Source organism: Heliangelus exortis, chromosome 4 (genome assembly GCF_036169615.1).
Source record: "Heliangelus exortis chromosome 4, bHelExo1.hap1, whole genome shotgun sequence".
In the NCBI taxonomy this organism is placed as follows: domain Eukaryota; kingdom Metazoa; phylum Chordata; class Aves; order Apodiformes; family Trochilidae; genus Heliangelus; species Heliangelus exortis.
In genome coordinates this window covers 5,506,534-5,523,956 of record NC_092425.1, presented here as the reverse complement: position 1 = coordinate 5,523,956, position 17,423 = coordinate 5,506,534, and the positions used below count along the sequence as shown (strand labels likewise).

At 42.8% G+C, this 17,423-nt stretch overlaps 1 protein-coding gene across 28 annotated transcripts in view; it reads right to left on the bottom strand.

The window, feature by feature from the left end:
- The window catches only part of EPHA5 (EPH receptor A5), a 167,772-nt gene that overhangs the window by 18,334 nt on the left and 132,015 nt on the right, over nt 1–17,423 (bottom strand). For 17 of the 28 annotated variants that reach the window (XM_071742763.1, XM_071742764.1, XM_071742751.1 and 14 more), the window contains 4 exons: nt 14,706–14,771; nt 6,924–6,991; nt 5,402–5,527; nt 4,200–4,385 (listed from right to left, as the gene is read on the bottom strand). In XM_071742763.1, coding sequence (XP_071598864.1) covers nt 4,200–4,385; nt 5,402–5,527; nt 6,924–6,991; nt 14,706–14,771 — 446 coding nt within the window. The remainder of the gene's footprint in view (nt 1–4,199; nt 4,386–5,401; nt 5,528–6,923; nt 6,992–14,705; nt 14,772–17,423) is intronic. The other 11 variants (XM_071742756.1, XM_071742757.1, XM_071742776.1 and 8 more) reach the window with 1 other exon arrangement.

The following is a 17,423-nucleotide window of genomic DNA, read 5'->3' as shown; positions in this document are numbered from 1 at the left end:
CAGAGCTTAATAACCCTTTCTTTAAAGAAGTTCTTCCTAACATCCTCACCCCCCCGGTGCAAATTGAAGTGATTTCCTCTCATCCTACTCCTAGTTACTAGTGAGATGAGACTGAGCCCTTGCCTCTTTACTACAACCTCCTTTCAGGTAATTGTAGGGAGTGATAAGGTCTCTCTCACTGCTGGCTCACATTAATTTGGCTGCTCACCAGCACACCCAGGTCCCTTTCTGCTGGGCAGCTTTCCAGCCACTCTTTCTCAGTCTGGAGCATTGCCTGGGGCTGTTGTGGCCCAAATGCAGGACCCAACACTTTCCCAGGTCCCTCTGTTGAGCTTTCCTATCCTCAAGCAGATCCACACACCCACCCAACTTGGTGTTGTCTGCAAACTTACTGAGGGTGGACTCAATCCCCTTCTCTAGATCATTAATAAGAGACTGGATGGAACTGGCCCCTTGTAATTAAATCCCTTGTAATTCAAGTAATCCCGTGTGACTACACTTGTAAACACATCTGGGAAGTAAGAAAAATATTTATGCTGCAAAACAAAAGCAAGTTCAGTTTGGAATGAGCGCAAATGGAAACAAACAAACAAAAAAAAGTTCATAACGAAAGAGAAAAGGTCTCCTATTGTTGACAGGAATAATAATGTTTTTCCAAATCCATGTGATTAACTTTTATGCCTGAGTCATTTTAATGGTAATTATGTATAATTTTTTCTTAGTTTTTATATCTAATTTCTCGCTAGCTTGCCACGACATAGCAATAATTAATGTGGTATGCTCCAGCCTTGTAAATTTAATGAAATCTTATAAGAACATGCAAATTATTTTTTATTTAAATCAATTTCTGTTAGCTAGCATGAAGCACAGACAAAAGAGGGGCTGTCAGTTATTTGTAAAGTGAATAATAAATGTCTTGCACAGAAATGATCAACGCAAGCTGCTGCGTGTCGTAACATGCACAGGAAGGTAAATGCTCCCAAAAATGGGCACATATTCTACTATTTAGATTGATGTTAATCTTCCCACTTTCCCATTACTGTAACAATTTGACTAATTTACTGCTTAATTATCTACATAATGCAAGTAATTATGGACTTGTCAATCAAAACACTCATTGTTGTGCAGACACTACCTTTGCACCATGAGGGACCTGAGCTGCTTGAATTCTTTTAATTTGCTCTCCCAGCTAACTACCTGAGCTGGAAGCTTGCTAAATGTGTTACTTGAGAGTGATGCAAGAAATGCACCTTGGGGACATGAAAAACACTGTTGAGTCCCAAACAGAATAATGGGCCTTATCTTCAAAGATGACAGCCATCTGTCTATGCATAACATGGACTGGCTGCAGGTGGGAGGAGAGATCTCGGGTGATGCTGCTATGGGTTGGCAAACACGTCAGGGGCTATGCAGGGAAGGAAAATCCAAAATCCCATTTTTTGTTTTTAAAAGCTAAACCTCATGGAGTCATTTATCTCGGACACTTCCAAGGTTGCAGCAAGAATGGCTTCTCATTACATCACCACCCTTGCCATAAGACCAAAAAAAATTCTGGCACTTATGTGTCATTATCTGACTGCTGCAGGCTGACAGTAATTGGGGAATAAATTAGTCCCATACCCAATAGCATGGAAATAAAGACACAAATAGAAGAACTTTCCACAAAATAGATTAAACCTAAACATAGTCCCTTCTAAAGCACCAGGCTGATTCCCCAGGTCAGCAGGGCTCCCTCCCACTGGCTTTATGGGGCCACAAAATGTGTGCTGATGCCATTCATATCAATGCACTACTCCAATGTGCACACCATCAGTACCATCAACCAGGTATGAATAAAAACAGGACCATCATTACCTTTGTAAAGCTGAAATAGCAAAGGGATTGTCTGCAATGAAGACAATTAATTCAAATTAGCTAAGGTGTGCATCCAAACTCTACCAGTTAAATGGCATTAAGCCCCCGTGTAGATATTCTCATTCAGAACTAAAAATGCCCTAATTCAATTTACTTCCAAAGTAAATCACGATGCAGCAAAGATATTTTACCCCAAAGATAAGAATCTAGGCCTACAACTAAAGCACTGAAGGGAAAAAGAAGTTAAACAATACTTTGAGGTAGCAGCATGGTTTGGGATTCATAAAGGATGTTTGGGTACATTGAAAAGAAAACAAAAAAAGCTGAGAAGATGCTCCAGTTGTCCAATAGAAAAAAATTTGGGTGCTGTATACAGGTGTTTACTGAGCTAATGAGCACACGTTCCTCTGAATCCAAAATCCAGCTGCTCCAAGTTCAATTTAAAAGCAAAGCTCCCAGTGTTTCCTTTATTCAGACAGAGACTTAATATATAAAAGGCAGCTCACTAAGGAGGCACAGAGTCTCTAGAAGTGGGAGTCCCACCCATCATCTGAGGTCCTGGCAACCAGAAAGACTGAAGCAGATTTCAGCAGCAGCTTATCCCACATTCCTGCAGGGCTAGAAATGGGAGCTTTGCTGTATTAAGGGTTTCACAAGGTGACACTGAGATTTTGGTATTTATTCAGTTTTGGGGAGAAAACTGTCTTGGTTATTTTTTTCTTTACTTATAAGGTTTTGGAAATGCAGTTTCAAGAAAAAATGTAGTTGATTGCAAAACAGTATTGACCTTGAGTAGGTTATAAGGACAAAACCAGCTAGCATCTCTGTACCTTCTCTACTGCAGCTCTGAAAAATAACTGATTTTGGAGATGCTGCCTCTAATAGGTGACAAATAGTATTAATGGCAGCCAGAAGGCCCCAGATGATTTCAACTGGAACTAGCTAAGCTCTGACATTACCAATCATGAAGACAAGAAGGGAGACAGCCATTTACACTTGTGAAGCTGGTGCTTCTTTGGCTACCAGAAACTTTCCCAAATACTTAAAATACACCTTAAAAGGAGAGTAACACCTCTGCATCTTTGCCACAGTGTCAGCACAGCATGAACTGCCAGAGAGGGATGGGTTGGGCACATTTGGATATGCTGTCCCCCTTCCTCTGACCTTTAGTGCAATATAGTAACTTGGAGAAGTGGGCTGGGAAAGTTAATGGAAGGTTACTTTGTTAAATAAGCCATCAGAACTCAGTAACTCTTGTGATGGGATGTTTTGCCAGCCATTTCACATTCTCCTCAGGCCTTCAACCCCTCTCAGCATCTGTGTGCCAGCAGCAGGAGCAAATACTACCCCGTGGTTTTATGCAGCTCTGTTGTCTTCAGCTATACTTCAGTTCTGCCTGCTTCTGGAAAGCAAAACTTCAGCCAACTCTGTCCTTACCCACATTCTGTGTGAGTGATCACAAGGCTCACCACTACCCTCCTGTGGGCTCTGCTTCAGTGGTTTCCCAAAACACAATGACTGGAAATCACCATGGGTGCTGGGTAGTGTGTTTTTTTGTTTTTTCCAGACTCTTGGAAGCAAAATCCTCACTGGTTTTCTGCCAGTGAAATTGCTTCCCACATCTTGTCACATGTACTTTCAAAAGTAAACAAAAAAGGGCAGGAATAAGAAGTGAGAGTGCTCAAAAAACAAAAAACCATGGACAGGTGGCTCACTGTCAACTTGTTCAAGATGCTTTTGCATTTTACAGACAGTCCTGCTGACCTGCTTGCATGGCAGAACTAAGGCAGAATACTCCACCAGCGTTTAGACACCCCAGGCTGGCCAAACATGATCTATTTCTGTCATATTTAATTTTGAGCCATTGAAGAGGGGCTTTCTCTTAGCCCCTGCATGTTACAGCAAGGTTTGCAGAGGGATTTCATACTTTTCTTTCTATTTTAGCCATTATCTATCCATTCTAGCTGGAAGAACACTGAAGTCCTTTGGGCACAAGTCCCCTTTACAATGCTGGCGAACATGTTCCTGGCTGCACCTACAAGTGTGACATTTCAGGCAAGGGGAGTTAATTTTTTTTTTTTTTTTTTTGAGAAATCACGAAAGGTGCAGCCAAAATATGAGTCCTGCAAATCTTCTTCCCTTAACCAACTCTCCTGACCAGCTGAAGTTGTACAGCCAACAGATGACAGCAACTTCTACCTACTTTTTGTGACGAGAAAAAATTTTTTTTGAGAAATTATGAAAGGTGCAGCCAAAATACGAGTCCTGCAAATCTTCCTCCCTTAACCAACTCTCCTGACCAGCCAGAATTGTACAAACAGCAGATCACAGCAACTTCTACCTACTTTTTGTGACGACGCCTTCGAGGTGGATGATGTTGGGGTGGTCAAACTGGCCCATGATGCTTGCTTCTCCCAAGAAATCTCTCCTCTGCTTCTCCGTGTAGCCCACCTTCAGGGTTTTGATAGCCACAGGAAACTCACGTTTGCCTTGCAGCTTCAGCCTCCCACTGCATACTTCCCCAAATTCACCTTCAGAGAGAAACCAGATGGGATTGGGATCACTGTGTGTAGAAGGAACATGTGCTGCATGCAGCCCAGCACCTGTAGGTAGCTGAGCAAAAGCACACAGGGCTGCCTGGCACCCATGGGTGTGGAAAGCTGAGCATCACAGTGATCAACATCTTAAATAACCAGCAGACCACAAGCTAAGTAATTCATAAGCACACACACACAAAAAATAGAAAGAAAAATGTAATTTTCCTATATTTAATGAGCTATTCATTCCATATTCCATTGGGTTTTTCCTCATTTCACATTTTTGGCTACTAGATGAGAGAGTGCTGTCACATCCTGTATCACAGAACTGTGAAACACAAGTCACTTGCTTCTTAACCTTCCTTTAGTAAGTTAAATATATGGAATGCTGTTAGGCTTCCACAGCAACATATAATTTTATAGACTATAAAGCCTTTCCAAATTTATGACTGCCTTTAAAAAAAAAGTAACCCAAATGGATTTTTTTCCCCCCCTTATTTCTGGTTCACAGTAAATTACCTTCAAAAACACAGCTTCAGAGGACAGAAAATATTCCTTATGGATGCAAGTCCAAATAAACAGCTTAAGTGGAAAGAAAATGGGAGTTTCTTCTTTTAATTCAAGGAAGTTAAAAGCTTTGGACTTTGGTTTGTGCTTTTTTCCTCTCACAGGTGATGTCTTATTTTTTGCTTTGAGCCTGACCTCAGGGGGGGGAGGGGAAGGAAAAAGTGGTGAAAAGAACCCGAAAATTAAATTACTTATTTCTCATAGCATCCACTAAAATAACTCAGCGTGGTCTAACCATGATAATTTTCTGCCATTTTCAGCTCAGTTCCTGAATTTCAAAACCACAGACAATGACAGGTTTGTCCCAGACTTCATCTAGAACATGCTCCCCATCACTTGCAGGGTACCCAACAGCCCAAATTTATCATGGTCCTTCTCAGATCTCTCATGTTAAGAAAACCAACCTATTACACTGCTAAGGGTCATGAAATGTATTTCCATACCAGCTCCAATAACTCTTTCAATGGTTATGCATGAAGCTTCAATTTCCTTAGCAAACTCATGGACAGCTTGATTAGGGTCCTCATAGGTGTGGGGGTCAATGTAGGTCCTTACTCCAGGCAGCTTAACTGCAAACACAAATTAAATGTTAACACCACATGGTATGACAGAAGATGGGCAATACACACTCCTTTTGCTTGCACTTTGCTTTGCTGGAGACCATTGCAGCAGGGAAACCTATTCCTATGGGAAAAATTAATAGCATTCTTGGAGAATGACAATTTAGTTTACATGTGACCTGTGCAACTTTCATAATATTTAGAAAAGCAAATGGTAGTGGCTCAGCTGGAGTGATGAGCAGCTAAAAATCCCTCGTGGTGCTGTCTAGGGTCTGGTGCAATAGAATCTCTTTCTGGATCTGGAAGGGGTAGACCAGGAGGAAAAGCACACAAAGAAAAATGTTAAGGGAGCAACTTGCGGAGCAAATTGGATGGATGAGGGCTGATGGAGAGCTGCAATAAATTATGTCCTACCAGTCACATATTAGCTAATCAATTGGCCACAGTATTTCAGATGGAGTTACTGAGATTTAAATGAACTGAATATTTGTAGTACAATACCTTTGGGTTGTGCCAGTAAATATATAATTGATAGCAGACTTTTTCTCCAGGACTTAAAAAGGGGAAAAAGTATTTTCATTATCCTTATTATAAGTTTGTTTTGACAATCATTAAGGCTATTCACATAAAGAATTCCTCATCAGTCTAGTAAGACAGCTATATTACACTGTGGCTTTTAATTGATTTGCTTCCTGCTGGTTTCATTATTTAGCCCTAATGGAAATAAGACTTCCACTCAAGATGTGTTTGCCTTTCCCACCCCAAAAGGCACCTTGCTGGTACCCATCCCCAGATCCCACAGCACTTGACAAAAGAAGGCTTTTCAAGCACTGGCTTGGCTGTATGGAAGGGCTGATATTAACCATGAGATGTGCTTCCTATCATCACTGCAGAGGTTATTTTGTATATAAGGACATTAACACAGCATTTCTAAAAATTTCCTTGGAGCAAGATGTGGGCATTACTCCTCACACCTCTGCAGAGGCATCCAAGTGAGTAGATGTTGGATCTTGGTCCTCATGTCTGGCTGGGATGGAACAAGTATTTCAAGCATTTATTCTGGACTGATGTCTCCAGACCACAAAAACAGAAGAGTTTTTCTGTGCTGACCATGCAAAATTCATAGCAAAGGCAGAGACACAGAACAAAATTACTTACTACAAGTACAGGTGTGAGTAGCTGGGCAGATATAAGGACAGTTCAAATGGATCATTCAGTCCTCCCTGGGGCTTAGAGCAGGGGTAGGAGGGGACTTATTGAATAATAGAACAAATAATTATTTTGTGAATTACCAGCAAAACCAGTTTGTTTGGCTTTTTTTTTAATTTTTAAGAAACCCTCTTTGTTGTATTTCTTGTCACCACAGAGCCCAAAACACATATTTACACGCTTGATTTTGACTTACTGTGGCCATTATGAAAATGCATCTTTTCTTCTTCTGGATCTTGTTTGGCCTTGCTATAGCCACATCGCCTGGAGGAAAAAAAAAAAGAATAACAGAAGGGTGTTTTTGTCTCTGGTATGGCAGAACCCCACTTTTCAAATTAAGCACAAAACCCCAGAGCACCAACAAATCCAGCCTCTCCTGTGGCTGCATTCCTGCTGTCCCAGTTTTAGCTCATCAAACTACTTGCTATTTCCCTAATCAGGGCCCACTGATTTTCAACTGAACTATTGTTTCGAAATCCCACAGATGCTTCTGAGCAACTCTACTCTACTATACCTCCAATTCAGCTATTACTAGGAAAAATTAATGCAAGAACAGGAAGGACAACAGAAGGGGAATGGGATGAAACATAATTGCAGAAACAAGATCTCCTAGACCATAGAGCTTTTGCAGGCACTCTGATGGATGTATTGCATGCTCCCCTTCACCCACTGGGCATTTAAACACAACTTCAGATTTTGATGCTTAGTCTTATGTACACATTACCACTTTATATACATGCAAAATAATGGCTTTAAAAAAATGAAAACTTGTTGCCTCGCTGCCTTTAAGGGTATCCTGTATGCTCCTGGCTCTGATGGGGTTTCTGCACATCTCCTGTCTTTATGCAGAGGAAACACCATTCATGCAACTTCCTCTGCCCAGTAGCAATACAGACAGAAAAAAGCATGCAGGCACTGCCTGACCTATCCCGCTCCCATGTTAGCACCAAGCAGTGTGATGCTGCTGAATCCTCTCATGGAGTTGCAACCTCAGGCATATGAGAGCCACATTTTCCCCAGAGCATCCTCCTGTTAGGCTTTGGCTACTCTTACCTGACTCGTCCCTCACTCTTCTTGCTGGTTCTCTAGGTGATGTTATTGCATTAACTGGCTGCTTCGGTGGCATTTTTGAAACCTGCTGCACTTAGACAACCATGTAAGAATCCCCAGTGTAACTGCACAAGCAAGAGTAACTGCTGTATACACACTCAGACATATATATATATGTATATAGACACATTTAAAAATAGGGGATGAGGTACATATGATGCACATATGTATACCAGGCTTTCCAAGGACCCTTATATGATAACTGCATACAGGAACTGGATCATTCTTAAAGCAAACCACATGGACATGAAACGGAGGAATGTTGCTTGCTTGAGTTAAAAACCTGCAACAGACACCTGCAAAGCAACCAGAGCACAGTGGGATTGCATCTGGCAGACCTCAAAGAAAGCCTCAGGCTACCAAGAAGCCACTTAAAGCTGAGAAATGTGGAGTCCCCTCTCTTCCATTGCCGACGATTTTTGAGCTAGGGGGATGCCAGCATTTCAGCATCAGTCACATCAAGGAGGCATGTGATGAGCAGAAACAAAACTGCAATTAGGAGGCAGTAAAAGGCATCTGCATGAAACATGCCCTCAGTGTGAAGTCCTATTATAGGGCACTGCTGTCTCCTGGATGCAAGGGGCCAAGCAGCCTTCAGCTATAGGATTTTGGCACAAATCTGTGAAATGGTCACTATTACAATCAAAAGCTCCAATGCAACAGGATGAACACAGCACTGCTGAGCTGGTCCCAGCAGAGTTGGTCATTGAAGGGTTGAGGAGGGGAAAAGCAACATGAGCTCCCAGGATTAATCTGGGGCAGGAGTGCAGGCACACCAGCTTACCTTTGGGAGAAGGGGAGACCTTTGTGAAGGGGAGAGGAGGGAAAAACAGACTTGAAAGGTTGTGCAAGCACAGTGGAATGGATAGAGAAAAGGTGCAGAAGAAAGGGGCAAGCTGACAGGCATTCCAGGGGCACAAGCAGGGAGATGAACTGGTTGAACCTGATAAACAACCAGGCTATCCATGCAGGGCACAATTTCAGCAGCAGTGACCAAGCTGAGATCTCTAAGCTCCAAATGCAAAGCCCAAGAGAGGGGCAATTATGTACCCAGAGACACAGCTCCCCTATCCCTGTATTGGTGCTCATCACCTTGCTTTAGCAGCAAGAGTCCCATTTTCCAGGATAAGGGGTCCTGCCCAAATAACTCAAAAACTAAGCACTAGGTGTACATGGGAGTAAGAGTCCTTTCAGAGTGTGTTTTGGTGCTCACAATCCCTGAGTTGAAAATGGATTCTTCTTCTTCATCATGCTTCCTCCCTCTTTAAGTATATAAATTAGATATACTAGCATCAGTATCAATCCAAGTACCTTGGATATCCTTCCTCTGGCAACCACAATTTTTTTCCTGCTGCAAGTTGCCAACAGTTACATCAGTCTTCTGTGGAATTGATTTTCTGGACTGAGGTGTGTAGCTCAATTTTCATCTTAAAAATACACAAAGGTTTCAATTCATTCTTCTACCAAATGCACATAAACAACATTTCTTCTGCTTGCCTTTTAAAGCAAATGCCCTCATCTCTTCCTCATGTTTTGAGTACTTCACTTACACATAAGATTTTCTAACATTATCCATTCTACTAACCACACCTCCCAATTCTTTGACCAGAAAGATGGAGAAGAGTAAAATGGAAGATGTGCTGTCTGATCTAAGCACACTTTGATGCACAACAGCCTGTGTTTCACTGCCCAAGGACACACTCAAAGGGTCAGTGCAAACCACTTGACTCCAGGAGTCTTCCTCTCTCAAGCTGGGTATCACATAAATCAGCACATCACATCAGCAGAAGAAATCAGGCTCTGGGATCCCCAAAGCATCATTTAAACAAGCCTGGACAAGACACCCCTAAGTGAAATGGTAGTTGTGGACTGCAGCTGTCAGGCAACACTTGGGCATCACTGACAGAGCTTACAGCAAAACCTGCCTGTTGCAATCACTTGCGCCCTTTGCACACTCAACTTTCTTAAACTACCCAGAGAAACAAACCATGTACACAATCACTAGGGCTAAACCACACATCTCTACTTGACCTTCAGATGCTTTAAGTAACACACAAGTAGTTTTTTCTCCCTTCTTCCCCAACTAAATCCCATAAAAATCTGCTATTTCAGGTTAACAATCCTGATTCACTCCATGAATCTCACTAGCAGATTGCACATTGTGCCTTTGCAATATATTCTGAGTGAACAAAAAGCTCCAACTTCTTTGTGAAATAATCCATTTCTGCATGTGCATTTCCTCCTGAAATTTCTTGGAAAAGCTGTGAGTCAAAAGCCTCCTGATGGAGAACTCATTCTCCAGTTTACTGTCATTGTACAAACCATAGATTTCATATATTCTTTTTGTATCACAGCAAAAGCATAAAGATCCTAATGCTCACTTCATATCCCACCGAGCTGAAGACACTCAGCTTGAGTTAACATAATTCAACAGTACACCTGAATTTCAACTCATTTACTCCTGTTGTGGATTTGTCCCAGTTTCTGTATCTAGCAAGCAGATGTCTTCCTTGCACAGCTCTGTGTTTTTCAATAAAAGTATCAGAGGCAAAAAGTATCAGATGTCTTCCTTGCACAGCTCTGTGTTTTTCAATAAAATTATCAGAGGCAAAAAAATATTTAAGGTGAAACCTTAAGATTCTTAAGGCATCATGTCTTATTTAAAAACCCACTTGCAGATTGGCAGGCAGCTTGTAAAATATTTATGGGGCAGATTATAAAAGTGAAGTTGTAAAATGATCCCTATATAGATTTATAAAATATAAAACAGACAGGCAGAAAGATGAAGAATCCAGCTGGGAAACCAATGCCCAGTGCCTCGCATGGCAGAAGCTGATTCATGGAGAAAAATCCTTCAAGCACTGAGGTGGGAAGATGCTTGCTCTCCCTGGACCAATGGAGATGCTCTGCCTCTGTACTTCAGGGTGCCTCTGCTGGGGGTTCTGTGGCCCCTCAGCCACCCAAGGCATTACCCAAAATCACAGAAAGCCCAAGGGAAGGAGTTTCCATTCTGCTAGCTGAGGCCACCACCCTGGTCACAATCCTGGCAAGGACACAGTCAGAGTACTGTATAGCTGGACTTTGGATATTCAGGCCCTAGGCAGTGATGTGGGAGGGTCTTTATACGCTTTTTTAATAGGCATAGGCCAAAACATTTTGGGACACAGCCAAGGCATTACTGAAAACACACATGGGAACCAGCAGGTAGACATCCCCAATAAGTAGAGACCTCACCTGGCCAGGTGGAGTCAGTACCAGTGAACAACTTGTGCTCTGAAGCAGCAAGGAAATCTCCTGTCCCTGTCCTGCAGAGATTTATTTGTATTTAATCTTTAAATTTCTATTAATAAGAGGTAAATGAACTGTGGGAGCTTCTCTGAAACACAAACAAAACACTACTTGCTTTTCAGGGCTGAGACCTTCACAGAGAAGCACATCTTTTACAATAAATTAACATTGAGGAACACATCCAACCCATCTAGAGCTGTCATTTTATAGGCAGTTTGTGGTGACAAGGTTGTCAGTGATAATTTCTGACTATTTATTCCAAGATGTTAAAGCAATGAGGTTGCATATGTTTTGTAGCATAGGACCATGCTCTACCCTGACGAAAAAACAAACTTGGGTTTGTCCATCTGGCAAATATCCTGTCACCTCAGCTTATATGAAGAGACAGTAACTTCTTAAGAAAATAGATTTATCATGGATAAACAACACCAATACTGAGAGCCAGAGGCAGAAGTCTACTCTAGTAACATTGTTCAATGTTCAACATCCATTTTTGTTGCTTGCAGTACTGGAATATATCCAGTATCACAAAACCAGGGAATACTCAAGGCAATGGTATAAAATGAACTGCTTTTATATCAGAAGTTTTTTCCCATTTTCCTGTTCACATTCCTGTTGCTTCCAGGGAGGGGGCAGACACAACTTCCTTGGGCAACCCCATGCCAGTGTCTCACCACCCTCACAGGAAAGAATTTTTTCCTAATGTGCAACCTAAATCTCCCCTCTTGAAGTTTTAAAGCATTTCCCTTGTCCTCTCACCACACACCCATGTAAAAAGCCCTACCCCCGATTTCCTGTAGGCCTCCTTCAGATACTGAAAGTCACTAACATCACCTTGAAACCTCCACTTCTCCAGGCTGAACAAACCCCAGTGTCCTCAGCGTGGATTCACAGGGGAGGTTCTCCATCCCTCTGAGCATTTTTGTGGTTCTCCTCTGGACATGTTCCAGGAGCTCGATGTCCTTCTTATGTTGGGGACTCCAGAACAGGACACAGTGCTGCAGGTGGGGTCTCACAAGAGCAGAGTAGGGGGATAGAATCCCCTCCCTTGACTGCTGTCTGTGCTTCTTTTGATGCAGCCCAGGACACAGTTGGCTTTCTGGGACAAACACTGGTGGCTCATGTTGAGCTTCTGGTCCACCACAACCCCAAGTCCTTCTCCTCAGGGCTGTCCTCAATCCTTTCTCTTCCCAACCTGCATTGGTGCATGGGATTGCCTCAATGAGGTGCAGAACCTTGCACTTGGCCTTTTTGAACTTCATGTAGTTTGCACAAGTCCACTTCTCCAGCCTTTCAGGGTCCCTCTGGATGGCAACCCAACACACCTGGATTGTGTGTTGACTTCACCACACAGTTTGCTGTCATCAGCAAACTTGCTGAGGGGGCACTCGATTCCACTCTCCATGCTACCAAAAAGATGTTAAACAGCACAGGTCTGAGCACCAGCCCCTGAGGAACACCACTCATCACAGCTCCATTTGGAAACTCAGCCATTGGTCACAACTCTTTGGGTGCAACCAGCCTGTTCCTTATTCAATGAGTGGTCCATCCATGTATCTTCATCATTCCAGTTCAGAGATCAGCATGTTGTATGGGGCAGTGTTGAAAGCTGTGCACAGGCCCAGGGAGATGCCATCTCTTGCTCTGCCTTTATCCACTGAGGCTGTGATCCCATTGTTAGAGGTCACCAAATTACTACATTAGGTGGGAATGTCTGATGTTTATAATGAGTTAATTCCATTGCACAGGACCAAACTTTCACCTGGAATAACCTGTAGCAACCCATGTAGGCTGGAAATCTGTCTTGAATATGCAATTCCTCTACACTCAAAAGTCTCTTAATTTCAGGAACAAGATCAAAAGAGCAGTAAAAGGTCTTGAGATGAGAAGCTAAGACCTTTGGCTCAGTTCAGAGATACACTAGAGAACTAACCCCAGAGGAACCAGGGCAAGTTCCCTTCCTAAGGGCTGCAGGCTGCATAGTGTGACTGCCTTTGACCTCTGAAAAATCTGCATGCCCTACAAAGGAAGTTTCACAATTCCAGCCATGGTATTTTTAGCCTTTAGTCTTCCCTTGCCTTTGCAACAAATGACTCCCTGCTTTCCTATACCCCTGCCAGAACAATTAAAAATAGCTTAAACAAGGTACCATTTTTCCCCTCTCGCAGGAAGCTCCTGCTGAATTCATCTCCATGAATCTCTCTGAAGAGGCTGTAGTGCTTCCTCGTAGCCAGTGGCATCTGTGCCTTGAAGTCACTCTCCCACTTCCACCTCCCAGCTTGCTACCACATTAGTCTCTCCACAGCATAGGAAGAAACTTGCAGAGGGTGTTTTTCAGGCCAGCCAAGTTTTCTCTGTGTGCTTCTCCATACCCATCCAAGGCCATTCCTGGTCTCCTCTGAAAAGTATTTTTCCACTGTTGCCACTCTGAAGGTATTTGAAGGATGACTCCCAGTAAGGGACTGCTCGTGCACTGGTGGCACGAGCACAACAGACAACAGAAGTACTGGGAGGTTTTACTTTCAGCACAATCATTGACAAACCAGTGGCTCCCAGGAACACCCACCTGTACAAGAAAAACAGCCAAAAACTTTGCACTGAGCAGCCTTGCTTGCTAACGCTGTCCTGAAGCCCTCAAATCATGTAAAACCCCAAATTTCAAAACCCTCCAACAGGAAAAAAATAATCCTTCTACTTTAGGGTCTTTGGCATTTGCATTTGCACACTTCTCCCTGGTTCAGACCTCTGTTAGAGCCAAAAAACAGCATTAGAGAACCCCAAAACAGGCCACCTTGGTTACTGCTGTGCCCCACAGTCAGGGAATGCACTATGACCCAGCTACCACCATGCAAAGCCTTAAGATGCCCCAGAAAACACAGCAGAAAAGAGTTCCACCTCCTGTCCAGCTATGCTGCAAAACTTTAGGAGTTTACCAAAGCACCTGGGACATCTCAGTGCTCCTGTGGTCTCAAGCAGGTATCTGATGGGGATGGTGATTTTTTTCAACCTCCTGTCAGAACGGGGCAGCATGCAATATGGACACGAAGCTCTTGAAGCCTGCAGAGATATGTCCAGCACTGCTGGAGCATATCATTGGCAAACTGCATCACATCACTGCTGTGTGTGTCACACACTGACACATATGTCAATGACATACACTTTGTTTCACTGACATGCACCTTACATGCCCACTCCACACCTTTCCACTCCCACCTGCCCCCTGCTCTCCTTTCTGGGGGTAAATTAACTCTCCCCTTGTTCCTTCTGATGACAAGAAGGAGAATCTGGTGAAGTGCCCAGCATATTTTTTACTATAACACACGACATCCCTGGTGTGGTGTCTGGATTGACCACAGCACAACATATCAGATTATTTTTCCTCTGGGACCCCTGCTCTTGCTGGAGACACACTCTGCTTCAGGTCACACTATTGCCACTTGTTGAGATAGACAAGCTGGGTGTGGAGATCAGATGAGAAAGCCATTTCCAGGCCAGTACAAGAAAGGGAGGGAGAGGCAAACTGTGCACAGAAAACATGGAAGGACATGAAATAGGAGCCAGGACAGGTGGGAACACTGACCATGTTAGGCTCGGATAGGCAACAGCACGCAGAGAAGAAGCCCACCCACAGCCATGATCGCGGCAACTGAAAAGCAAACAAAAAGGCCCAGGATGAGGAATAATCCCACCTGGCAAGGTGCAAATACATTCACAATATTTTTATATTCACTTCTTCCTTCTTATTTTAATTACTCTTTGGACCTTGACATCCTGTGCTGCAAGAACATCATGGCATGTGCTACTGGGGGGAAAACCGCTTTGAGGAGCGCATACAGAACCTGGTCCTGCAAAGGAATTAACTCTGCTTCCCATAATTGTTCCATTAGGATTAACAGGGACACCCTTGCTTGAAGCAGGCAAAGTGACTTTTTCCACAAGCATGTGTGCTGTACAGTTACAACCTCCTTTAAAAAAAAAAAAGAGTGCTGGATCAATACGAGCTCTGCTTTTGCAGACCCTTATGCATTGTACTCAACTCACAGAACCCTTTCCAGGTATCCTCTTATCACTGAAGCTTTCTATACACATCTGCAGAAGCAGCTTGTGAGTTACGTGAGAGCATTCAGCCTAAAAAAAAAAATCAAAATATGGTGAGTTGATAGGCACTCTTGCATGTCAACAGCTTTCTTTTGAAGGCTCCCAAGCATGACTTGGGAGCAAAGGTTCAGCTGGAATCAGTCCTTAACTCCAGCCTGGCTACACCTCTGTAATTGCCATTTATCCTTGTCAGAAAACTTGCATGGACAATTTTTCTGCTGCCAAATCTATTAGGATAATTAATCCTGAAAAAGAACATAGTGCAGAAGAAACAACAGGAATAACCCCAATACAGTATACAAGCAAGGAGCCCAGTGATGCAGACATACTCTGGTTGAAGTCAGCTGACATCCTCACTCATCATTTCTCCTAAAACCATCATAACATTCTTGAAAAAAACCTGTACTTGTCAGATTTTTATGAAGTACAATTAACACCTAAGCATATTAGAATAGCCTATTTAGACAAAATTAACATTCTGCAACTGCACTTAAATTATGATGCAAAATAACTTCAGGCACACAATGATTTGCAGAATTATATATTAGATTATGAGCTTACTTAAATTAGAACTGGTGAAGAATGTCTTTCTAAGCTCCTTTTGCATCAGCAAAACAACTTGGAAACATTTTCGGAACAGGGCTGCCAATATTTTTTTACTGTAATTGACAATATTTTGCATTTTCATAATGCCCCAGCTTGTGCAGTCACACTAGTATGGGTGCAGCATAGCCCTTACTAATCCACTACATAGATCCAAGTTAATACTGGAGGTCCAAAATCACACAAAGGAAACCCAAGCTTTATATATTTTGAGTAAATTTTGGCATTTTCTGTGTTTAACCTCACCGGATTTGAACACAGGGATGTCTCCGGAAGAGGTCTGTTCCCCCAAGGCATTTTCTAACAGTGGCTGCCACCAAATCTTCCCACACCTCTCAGCATGCAAATTCAAATTTTTTGAAACAACAGTTCAATTAACCTGAAAAGCAACCAATTTTTCTTCAAGTTAAAAGAGCTCACTGTTTACTTAAACAAAGAAAACTCTTTGAGCACCTGATCAGTCACTGGGTTGCTCCCAGACAAAATCAGTTCCCTGCAATAAGTGCAGAGCACTTCAGATCTAATTTGCTCCCTTTATGTGGAGGAAAAAAGGCTCCAGTGCAAGAGAAATATGTCTCAACGCAGCCTTATTCCTGCACACCCATCACATAATGTTCTGCAGTTAAGGTCAAAATATTCTGAGGTGTAACATTAGGGGAAACCTAAAGCTCTTAAAAGCAAACTGAACTAATTCAGCAGACAAGAAAATTTGCTTACCAGTCCAGGAGCATGTGGATAAGTAAGTTAATGGGCTACTTGGCCTGAACAGTTACGATAAAGGAAAATTCATTACTGTTTGTGTTGAAAGGATGGTGTGATTTGGCAAATAAACTTAAGAATATAAAAATCCTGAGGCAAATAAAACTGGATGTTAAACTCCAGTAAACCACTGGATTTAGGTGCTGATGGCTCCCAGGAGGGGCAAAGTTTTCCCATCTTCTCACTCCAAGCAGCACTTTCTCAGTGTAGAAGCAGAGGAGCTGAAAGCAAAGGCTTTCCAGATAAGATCAAACTCTGTGGCAAGATAAGAGGTCACTGCTCAATAAAATACACCCATACCTCTCTGGGGTTTTAAGATCTTTAGCCAGCAGCTGAACCAAGCAGTGTTGAATTAAACAAATTTATCTGCAAATGACCCTCAAGCCTCACTGAATCAACCGGCAGGCTGCAAGAACTTGGGGCTCCTGTAGGTGTTCAGGAGCCACTTCAATCTGCTGCACGTTAACAGATTACACATCCATGTAGCAGTGAAGGTTACTAAGAAAACCCCTGCAACATTAAATCCCATTTGCTGGGAAAGGATGAGGTGCTGAGGCAGCAGCATCTCAAACATGGCATGAAACAAGGTGTAACTTCCGCTTTGAGCCCTGGTTTCAAGGAAAGGGATGCAGATGGGCAAAGACAACACAGAGGAACCTGGAGATGCAGTGACACCTTCTGCACCTCCAAAGCCTGCAGGCAATGCTTTCAGAAGCTTCTTGGCTTCCCCATCTCTTCTGCTTTCAGTAATCTCAGGCACACAAAGCTGACACTCCTCTAGTTCTTGCAAAGGTGACCCCCACAATACCTGTGTGGCTTGCAAACCCAACTGTCCAGA